Source organism: Micromesistius poutassou (genome assembly GCF_964030765.1).
Source record: "Micromesistius poutassou genome assembly, chromosome: 10".
Taxonomy (NCBI): domain Eukaryota; kingdom Metazoa; phylum Chordata; class Actinopteri; order Gadiformes; family Gadidae; genus Micromesistius; species Micromesistius poutassou.
In genome coordinates this window covers 2,389,256-2,400,177 of record NC_140280.1, presented here as the reverse complement: position 1 = coordinate 2,400,177, position 10,922 = coordinate 2,389,256, and the positions used below count along the sequence as shown (strand labels likewise).

Here is a 10,922-nt window from a genome sequence, read left to right as displayed (position 1 = left end):
AACCAAGCAACCGATTAAGGTTTGGAGAGATAGTGGAGCTTTTCAGTCTTTGATTCTACAGGACTTCCTACCGTTTTCTGACCAGTCTAAGTTGGGTTCCAGTGTCCTCGTCCAAGGGTTTGGGGGGGGGGGGTATCTGTCTCTGCCTATGCATAACCTTACACTTGAAACTGGTCTTGTTTCTGGGGAAGTAGCTGTAGCTGTGTGTTCAAGCATTCCCATTAAAGGGGTGTCCTTCATTTTGGGAAATGACCTAGCCGGTGGTAGGGTGCTTGCGGCTCCTGAAGTTGTTCCTTTTCCTGTAGTGTCAAAACGCCCAGATGATCTTGAGAAGCAATACCCAGAAGCATTCCCTGTCGGTGTTACTACCCGTGCCATGTCAAAGAAGAAGAAACAAGACAAAGAAGCTGATTCTGATATTGCACTGTTTGACACATTTTTGGCGAAGGGTGACATGTTGGGATTTGGTAAAGTGTTTCCCTCTTGTGACGAGCTCAAGTGTGAGCAGGGGGGAGATGAAACCTTATCTTCTCTTTTTGACAAGGTTGTTCCTGATGATGAGATGACAGCTGTGTCTTGTTGCTATTTTGTAAACAATGGTGTGTTAATGAGAAAGTGGACTTCTCCGAAACTGTCCTGTCATGATCGGAGTAGTGTGTTTCAAGTGGTAGTGCCAAGTGTCTATCGTCTAGGATGTCTTGCAGTTGGCTCATGATCATTGTCTTGCTGGTCATATGGGGATTAAGAAAACTTTAGACAGAGTGCTGAGACATTTCTTTTGGCCTGGTGTGAAATCTGATGTTGCTGAGCATTGTAAGCCCAACCAGAAGATTCCCCCAGCTCCTTTACATCCTATCCCTGCCATAGGAGAGCCTTTTGAGCGTATCTTGATTGATTGTGTTGGTCCCCTTCCTCGTACCAAATCAGGTAACCAGTACTTATTGACAATCATGTGTACAGCTACCCGGTTTCCTGAAGCTATCCCTCTACGTAGAATCACTGCTTCAGCCATTTCCAAGGCCCTTATTAAGTTCTTTACAGTGTTTGCATTGTTGTGGTCATCATTCGCTTGCTTCGTTACTTCCCTCGAGCCGGGTCGTAACAGTGCTACACAAAGTACTTAGCATTGTGCAGCATCTTATCCGAGCTATCTCTGCTGTATACGGGGAATGGGTTAACCTAGCCATTGTTAGTGCTCGGCACTTGGTTTATGAACATCCTTACCATCCGCACCACCGACAGCGATATATTGTTGTTTCTATCCATTTCTTCTGTCAAATGTACTTATCGTAAGTCGTTTTGGATAAAAGTGTCTGCTAAATGCCCTGAATGTAAATGTAAAATTTAAATAAGGTTACGTTAAGGTGGTCTCATGCTACATTCCCTTAACACATTCAGGTGGAAACTGGAGTCTAATCTCATATATATCATATATATATATATATGAGTGTTCCCCCAAGTGTTCTTACAAAAATACTCTTTCTATTCATATTCAAAGATATTCACATTTTATATTCAAATTCAAAGCTCCTCAGGTGTAATCCTTGTCGTTATGATCGTTCCTTTCTACCTGCAGGCTTGCAGCACTCACGGCCTGGCCAGACCAGGCAGAACCCCGGGCTCCTGCACCTCGTCGACCAATCGGATCGACCCCAGCGTGCTGTCTGACCCCGCCCACGTCTCCCACCCCTCCTCCATATTGGCCACGGTGTTCTGGGTCGCCGTGTCCCTCATGGAGTCGGACTTTGAGTTTGAGTATCAGATGTCACTGCGGCTGGTCCACAAACTCCTATCAAAGGTAGACCTGACGGCTGTGATTAGTGTGATTAGTGTGATGGATGATGATTAGTTGATTGGTTATTCTTCAAAGGTTTTTTTAAAGTCCCTCATTCCTTCAATGTGTCAGATCTCCAACGTCCCACGAATTTGTTAAAAACGTCAGAATGGACCGCTGTAATTAGTGTAATAATGGACGATGATTAGTTGATCGTTTATTCTTCTTCAAAGGTTTTCCCTCATTCCCTCAAGGCGTCAGATCTCAAACTATCCCCCAAGTTCGTTAAAATCATCAGAATTGTCCGCTGTGATCAGTGTAATAATGGATGATGATTAGTTGAGTGCTTATTCTTTAAGGTCTTTAAGGTCTTTATTCTTTAAAGGTTTTATAAAATCTGTCATCCCTTCAAAGGCGTCAGATCTCCAAATGTCCCCCCAAGATTCGTTCAAACGTCTGACTCTGACGCCTCGGTCCCCCCTAACCCCTAACCAACCCCTGGTCGTGGTTCTGCAGGTTCCCCTGGACCGGGCGGAGAACCGGGAGCGTCTGGAGAAGCTGCAGGCCCAGCTGAGGTGGAGCGGCTTCTCGGGCCTGCAGCAGCTGCTGCTGAAGGGCTTCACGTCCCAGGCCACCTTCGACCAGACGCTGCAGCTCTTCTGCCAGCTCACGCCCGTGTCCCGCGTGCCCGTGGTGGACACCTCGCAGGCCATCGGTACGCACCCGGGTTACCGGGTTAACGGGTTACCGTTCTCCTGTGTACACAAATATGGATTTGAATATGGGTTCACTGTGTCAAGGAACAAAAATAGGCCTTGTTGATTCTTTCTAGTCGTATTGAGTGTTCATGTGTGTCTTTGTGTGTGTGTGTGTGTGTGTGTGTGTGTGTGTGTGTGCGTGTGTGTGTGTAGGGTTCCCTCTCAACGTGCTGTGTCTGCTGCCCCACCTGGTGCAGCACTTTGGTCACCCCAGCCAGTTCTGTAAGGAGAGCGCAGAGCGGATCGCTCAGGTACGACCGGCAGACCCACCGCACACAGGCAGCCACCAGCACAGTGAAGGGAGAACGTATTGATCCATGCTGTGTTACTGGGAGGGGTAGAACTCAGCTCTCACATGAGTTACCTTTATGACAAATGAAGGTTCACGTCATTTACACGTTAATAGCGCAGAGATAGGAATTGAAAGTAGGTAAAATTGAAAGTAATTGAAAGTTATGAAATGAAGTTTAAATGTTAGAATTTACTATAAGATCTGACTAACGACATCTTCCAATCTTTTTTCTCGCTCTCGCTCGCTCTTTCTGCGTCTCTCTCTCTGTTTTGGTCTCTGTCATTCTCTGTCCGTCCGTCCGTCCGTCCATCCGTCCGTCTCCCTCCCCCCCTCCCCCCCCCTCCCCTCCCCTCTCTCCCCCCCAGGTGTGTCTGGTGGAGAAGCACACCAAGCTGTCCCACCTGGCCCACGTGATGACCCTGTACAAGACACGCTCGTACACGCGGGACCCCTTCTCCTGGCTCAGCGTGGTGTGCCGCTACCTGCACGAGGCCTTCGCCAGCGTCACGCTCAACATGGTCACCTACATGGCCGAGGTACACCGCCCCGGGGGGTGCTGCTTACGGGGCTGCGCATGACCCTTGACCCCCTTGACCTCGGCATGCGGTATACGGAGTGCCGCAATGTCGGAGGGGTCATGAACGTCTCAAACAGCGCTGTTTGAGACGTTCATGACCCCTCCGGCATGTGGTGTACAGCGTTATGTCCAAATGAAGGTTTTTTTCGATAGCCGCACAGATTTTTGGTTGTTTTGGACGATTTTATTTTTTCCGCAATTATCGAGAAATTCAATCGGAAAACTTGACTATCAAGAATTTGACTCAATGTCAAGGATTGTAATCAACGTTATGTCATAAATGTCTAAATGCATTTGTGAGTGTGTTTATTAATGTGTATGTTGTTTTAAGGATCTGAAAAAGTAGAAGTGAGTGTGACCTCTCCAATGTCTCTCTTCCAGCTTCTGGATAAGGGTTTACCCAGCATGCAACAGTCGCTGCTGCAGATCATCTACTGTCTGCTGAGTCACATGGACCTGACGGCCGTCCAGGTGAAGCAGTTCAACGCCGACGTCCTCAAGACCATCGAGAAATTCGTCCAGGTCCTTACCACACACACACACGCACACACACGCACACACGCACAAACACATGCACGCACGCACGCACGCACACACACGCACACTTTCCCACCACCAACTTACCCCAACTTGGTCAAAGTCAGGGTGTTTTTTTTTATCAAATCTGCAGCATAACACGGTCGCTCGGTTCCCTGACAGTCTTAACGCACGCTAAGGGTCATCTACGAAGTAGAAAACCTACAGAGCAGTGATGAAAACCAAAAGTATAAAACAAAAAAGTATATAAAAATTATTTAAAAAAAGTATATATATATATAAAAAGTATATTAAAAACTAAATTCAGAGGCGGTGGTTCACCGGGTAGAGCCCGTACCATTAAGGCTCAGTCCTGATCACAGTGACCAGGATTCCATTCCTGCCTGTGGTCCTTTACTGCATGTCCTCCCCTCTCTCTCTCTCTCCCCCGTACCTTCCTGTCTAACTCTTTAAGAATAAAGCATAAAAATGTTAAATAATAATATATATACATATATATACAACGTTATATACAGTATATATGTATATATATATATATATATACATATATACATGTATATACATGTATATATATATATATATATATATATATATATATATATATGTGTATATACATACAAAATCAAATCTATAAAACATGGAAAAGCGTCACCAAAACATCATAGATTAAAGAGCACCCAGTGTCCGTTTAACATCTCCACAGTAACATGTGTCCACGTCCTGTACCCCTCCCCCCTACAGACGGTGCACTGGAAGGACGCGCTGAACATCCTGAAGCTGGTGGTGTCCCGCTCCGCCAGCCTGGTGCACCCCTCCTACGGCCAGAACCAGGGAGACCTGTCCAACCTGGAGGTCAGCCGCGTGTGGGACGGCTCGGCCAAGGCCCTGCCAGGCAAGACCCTGGACTTCACCTTCGACATCTCTGAGGTGAGCGCCCTGGACGGGGGGGGCGCACATGCATGCACGCACGCATGCACACATGCACACACATACGCACACACGCACACACATACACACCCTCCCCTACCAGTTACACTTACCAGAGGCTTCCTGCAGCTGCCAAGGCTGCAAAGGCTGCAAACACAAGACACACACACACACACACACACACACACACACACACACACACACACACACACACACACACACACACACACTCCCCCTTACCAGAGACTGTTACACCTAGAGGCTTGCTGCTGCTGCAAAGGTTGCAAAGACACAACACACAACACACACACACACAACACAACACAACTCACAGGAAACAACGCTTCATACTCTGGGCTTTTTTTTTCACAGTATGTGTTACATTACGTGTTTTTATTCCTTCCTTCTATCTGTGTTTTGAGTCTCTGTATTCTTTTTTAAATCCTGTAAAGCACTCTGTGACTTCCTGTCTGTTGAAGGTGTCCTATAAATACATTTTACTTCCTCATGAGCCTTACACAGCATCGCACATCCTAGCACAGCCGTCACCACTCAGGATTTGTCTCCGTAACGCGGCGTGCGCGTCTCGTCTTGTCTCGTCTTGCGTCTCGTCTCCCTGCGCAGACGCCAGTGATCGGCCGCCGGTTCGACGGGCTGCAGGGCTCCGGGGGCCGCGAGGGGAAGACCAGAGCCATGGCGGTGACCCGCAGCACCTCCTCCACCTCCTCCGGCTCCAACTCCACCACCGTGCTGGTGCCCGTCAGCTGGAGGAGACCGCAGTCCTCCCAGGTACGCCCGCGGGGGACCACCCTGGACGTGCACGGGGGTGTAGTGGCGTAGTGGTGTGGTGGACTCCCGTTAGTGGGAACACATGGGTCACGTCACCGGCCCGCCCGGGGGGGCCGCTGGGCCAGAGATTATCTCTGCCTGGGCTGTGTTAAAGTGCTTGAAAGGATAATCCTATTAGGGAGGCACAGACACGTTGTGTGTTATGACTGAGCTAGTTTTGCTCGTACCGCGTCCCGGAGCGACACGGAATGGATCCGTAGGCAACGTGTCCGTTGCAGTTTCCCGTTGTCGCGGTAGGACTGGTTTGGAAAACATGGTCGAGGTTGCAAACGAGGTGAAGTGAAGGAAATATGGCTTGTATTGTGGTAAGGAAAATACAATGTAATCCATCGGATGGTGAGCAAATGACGTGCAGGAAGATTATTAACAGTTTTTGTATGTTTTTACTCCTTCTCCTGCAGAAGAGAACCAGAGAGAAGCTGGTCAACGTTCTGTCACTCTGTGGACAAGAAGTTGGACTGACCAAGAATCCATCTGTAAGTTGAGGAACCCCCCCCCCCCCCCAAGACTTGAAACAGCGACACCAAAACACATCCTACTGCATCGGCTGTTTCTGATTGGCTTAAATTGGTACCAGGTGATGCCATTGCTTGATAAGTGGCATCAGCTGGCACCAATCACAGCCAATCACAAACAAGAACTGAAATAGACTGTTCATCAGAAATACTTCCCTGCGTGCGTCACATGGTTTGGAGTGACAGCATTTAAAATGGCCATAGTGAAGCCTAGCCCCGCCCCTTCTCCACCCCCCCCCCCAGGTGATCTTCTCGTCGTGCGGAGACCTGGACCTGATGGAGGTCCGGGAGAGCGGCGTGTCCTCGGAGGAGGGCGGGACCCGGGACGACACGCTGGACGACACGGCCAGCGAGCAGCAGTTCAGGGTCTTCAGGGACTTCGACTTCCTGGACGTGGAGCTGGAGGACGGAGAGGTGAGGTTTGCGAAACCACTAGGACTGTGGGGACACAGTAGGACTGTGGGGACACACTAGGACTGTGGGGACAAACTAGGACTGTGGGGACACAGTAGGACTGTGGGGACACAGTAGGACTGTGGGGACACACTAGGACTGTGGGGACACAGTAGGATTGTGGGGACACAGTAGGACTGTGGGGACAAACTAGGACTGTGGGGACACAGTAGGACTGTGGAGACACAGTAGGACTGTGGGGACAAACTAGGACTGTGGGGACACACTAGGACTGTGGAGACACAGTAGGACTGTGGAGACACAGTAGGACTGTGGAGACACAAGGGCCGCGGGGACCATGGGTATCGTCGGGACACACAAGTAAAGTGGACACTTTGGGGACACACTAGGACTGTGGACACTTTGGGGACACACTAGGACTGTGGACACTTTGGGGGGACACACGAGGACTCGTGGTCGAGGCCAGCTGGAGGGTTTCTTTGTTTCTATTCCATCTTCGACTGAAAATGATATCCGATAGTTTCCTCTGATTGAAAATCTCTTTTGATTTATTGTGCGATTCAGAAAGAGAGAGAAACAGATCAAATGAGCGACTAGTGAGTAATCCGATAGAGATGTTGTTCTTGCCACACTCAATTACGGTAGAGATCTATTTGTGATCCATCTATATCAGTATTTATTGCATTCTGTAGCCTGCAGCTGTGTTCATACCCCTGCCATCAGTGTGCTGTGCCACACTTTTTCAGTTTGTGTTGCCGTTAAAAATTGCAAGGGCAAACGTGACGACAGAGGCGGTCTGAAATACTTCCACAAATCACTCTCCAGTCCCTGGTGTCTCTTTATTCTGTCTCTCTGTAGTTCGCCGTGTTCTCTCTGTCTTGAGGACCGAAACATGTGTTAAAAAAAAATGAGATGTCCTGTGTCCTTCCCCTCTCTCTCTCTCTCCTGGTCTAACTCTGTATCTCTCTCTCCCCCCACTGCCGCCCAGGAGCTTCAGGTAAGGCGGATGCCACTGAGCACGTGCATTACTACTTGTCTCAGTGCTTTTTTTTTTTTTTTTTTTGTTTGTTTCTGGCTTCTTCTTCCTCTTCCTCTCCCTCCTCCCCTTCCCCACTTCTCTTAATTGTTGTCATTTCTGAAATCAAATCAAATCCCTGAGGTTGTCTGTGCTCCATCCCATTCTTGCAAAACGCAGCGCTAAGGTCAGCGGTGGAAAGCCTCCAGGTTCAGGGCGGTAGAATCCACCCCGGGGTTTAGAGCCAGCTCTCCGGGCTCGCTGATGTGCAGCTAAAGGCTTAGTTATGGTTCCACGCTGTCGGCACGCAAGCCAGTTGACGGACCCTCCTTGCGTCCGCCGCAAGGGCCTGACGCGTGCCTCCCGAAAATTGTAACCTCGCGTCGAGGCGACGCAGCAGCCAAGAGCTGTGATTGGTCCGCTCGCTCAAACCCGACGCGGAACCAAAACAGGTGCACGACTGCGTTGAAGTGTCTGCGTGGTCGTTGCGTTGCGTCGACGTGGAGACCATAACTGAGCCTTAAGTTGGCGAAACGCCCCCTGGCTGGCTGCCACCAGACGGGGCGTAACCCTCTGCCCCTCTGAGTCTGGAGCGTCTCCTTTCCACCGCTGCGGGGGAAAACTTGCGACTTGTCATGGCACCGATGTCCTGACATGACAGGACATCGTCATGTCATGGCACCTGACATGACAAGTCCTTAGTGTGGGGGACAGCGGTGGTATCCTGCGCAGCCTGCTGCACCGCACACACGCACACACACACGCACATGCACACACACACACACACACACACACACACACACACGCACACGCTCATACTCTCTCATCAGTCTCTACGTTTCCCTCTGCATCGTGTGCTTCTCGTCAGAGCCTCTGTAGACCGGCCGCTCTGCCCCTCATCCCCCCCCCCCCCCCCCCCCCCCCTGAGCTATAAGGGTGGAAGCTACGTGGTGGAAGCTAACGAGGTGGAAGCTAACGCCGCACTAACGCCGCTAACTGTCTGTCGTGTCCCCGTCTGGTCTCTCTCTCTCTCTCTGCCCCCCCCCCCCTCCCCCCCCCTCCGCGGCGTGGCGCTCCACAGGGCGAGAGCATGGACAACTTCAACTGGGGCGTGCGCCGGCGCTCCCTGGACAGCACGGAGCTGGGCGACCTGCTGGAGGAGAGCCAGCACTCGGGCAGCACGCCCAGCCTGCCGGGCCACGAGGACGCCCACGACTCGGACGAGTCCTCAGAGGAGGAGGAGTCGTCCACCACCAGCCAGAGCCTCTCGCACTCCCAGCTCGTACGTAGATCCGGTACTCCACGTTTTGGTTAGAGGGTGTAGCGTGACTCCTAGAATCAGAAGCCAGAGCCCCACCCACTTCCAGCTCATACGTAGATCCCTCCTCCGCGTGTCGGTTTTGAGGGTCGGGGGTAGCTCATAGAATCAGCCGCCAGAGCCCCTCCCACTCCCAGCTCGTACGTAGATCCGTACTCCACGTTTTGATTCGAGGGCGCAGAACAGCTTGTAGAATCAGCAGGTATCCATCGATTCCTCAGTCTGTTGACGAACGGATGAATGTTAACCTACCTATAAACCAAGCCCAGAGTGGTAAAGCCACCAGTACGGTCCACAGACACACCACTGTTCCTAGGACCTTATGTCTGCTCAACACCGTTGAAGGAGAATCTCACTCTAGACGTCGGCTCTCTCTCTCTCTCTCTCTCTCTCTCTCTACCTCGACGCTTTCAGACCAACCCGTCGCCGTCGGAGGAGACCAACCCCACAGACTCCTTCCTGTCCACGCTGTCCACGTCTTACGACACGTCCGCCGACCCGCAATCCTTCAGTGCCACCACGCCGGGCCAGGCCGGAGCCCGCTACGACCTGGGCAGCCTGCAGGTGAGACAGGCGGGCGCCGTTTTGTTTTGAGTCGTACTCCCGACACGCCTATACGCTCTCATAACCCTGTAAACCCCCGTTCACTAACCACTCTGCCCCTCCTTAACCCTAACCTTAACCACACCTCCTCCCCCATCCCCACCCCTAACCTTAACCACACCTCCTCCCCCATCCCCACCCCTAACCTTAACCACACCTCCCTCCTCCCCCATCCCCACCCCTAACCTTAACCACACCTCCTCCCCATCACCACCCCTAACCTTTACCACACCTCCTCCCCCATCCCCACCCCTAACCTTAACCACACCTCCTCCCCCATCCCCACCCCTAACCTTAACCACACCTCCTCCCCCATCCCCACCCCTAACCTTAACCACACCTCCTCCCCCATCCCCACCCCTAACCTTAACCACACCTCCTCCCCCATCACCACCCCTAACCTTAACCACACCTCCTCCCCCATCACCACCCCTAACCTAACCCCAACCACCCCTCGCTACCCCCCCTTCCCCCTGTCATTCCCCTCTTACACCCCCACCTAGCCCTAGCCCTAAACCCTGAACCCTAACCCTATCCCTAACCCCACCCCCTTAAGCACACCCCCATCTCCCCTCTTACCTTAACCACACCCCCATCTCCCACCACTTACCTTAACCACACCCCCATCTCCCACCACTTACCTTAACCACACCCCCATCTCCCACCACTTACCTTAACCACACCCCCATCTCCCAACCCTTACCTTAACCACACCACCACACCCCCAGCCCCTGTCATCTCTCTCTCCCCCCCCCCTCCCTCCTAAACCATGTCATCATCATCACCCTCATCGCCGTCTCGGTCGTCGTCATGGTGATCACCCTCCTCCTCCTCCTCCCCCTGCTCCTCAGGCGGGGGCGTGCGGGGAGGACGAGGACACCCAGGCCCACGACGACGACCTGTCGCTCAGCAACAACGAGCTGCCCCAGGGCTCCGACTGCGGGGAGAGCTTCACCCTGGAGCTCACCGGCTCCCAGTCCCTGGACCTGCTGCAGGCCAGCCCCCTCTACTGCCAGCCCCCGCTCGGCTTCCTGGACCCCAACTGCCTGCCCAGGTAACCCCCCCCCTGCCCCCTGCCCCCCTGCCCCACCCCCCCCACACACACACACACACACACACACACACACACACAGCATGGGGGAGGGGCACACACTGGTCCCGTACTGGTGTTGGCTTTCTGCCAGACTCACATGAAAAAATGAAAAAAGAGGAATGATGTTTTCGGGGGTGTTTTTGCCTTCATGGACTGGAGAGGGAAGATGGACTGGAAATGGAAATGGGGGGGGGAGGGGGGAGGGGGGGGGGGCAGAGGGAGGAGAGAGAGGGGAGGATGAGGGCTGGGG

At 52.2% G+C, this 10,922-nt stretch overlaps 1 protein-coding gene across 1 annotated transcript in view; it reads left to right on the top strand.

The window, feature by feature from the left end:
* Positions 1-10,922, top strand: part of fryb (furry homolog b) — a gene marked incomplete at its 5' end in the record, with an annotated part of 53,707 nt that overhangs the window by 35,988 nt on the left and 6,797 nt on the right. Inside the window, 12 exons of the mRNA XM_084473645.1 lie at positions 1,577-1,798; positions 2,291-2,489; positions 2,686-2,783; positions 3,190-3,360; positions 3,783-3,923; positions 4,680-4,865; positions 5,490-5,654; positions 6,116-6,190; positions 6,473-6,643; positions 8,740-8,940; positions 9,391-9,540; positions 10,431-10,633. Of these exons, the coding sequence (XP_084329771.1) occupies positions 1,577-1,798; positions 2,291-2,489; positions 2,686-2,783; positions 3,190-3,360; positions 3,783-3,923; positions 4,680-4,865; positions 5,490-5,654; positions 6,116-6,190; positions 6,473-6,643; positions 8,740-8,940; positions 9,391-9,540; positions 10,431-10,633 (1,982 nt within the window). The remainder of the gene's footprint in view (positions 1-1,576; positions 1,799-2,290; positions 2,490-2,685; positions 2,784-3,189; positions 3,361-3,782; positions 3,924-4,679; positions 4,866-5,489; positions 5,655-6,115; positions 6,191-6,472; positions 6,644-8,739; positions 8,941-9,390; positions 9,541-10,430; positions 10,634-10,922) is intronic.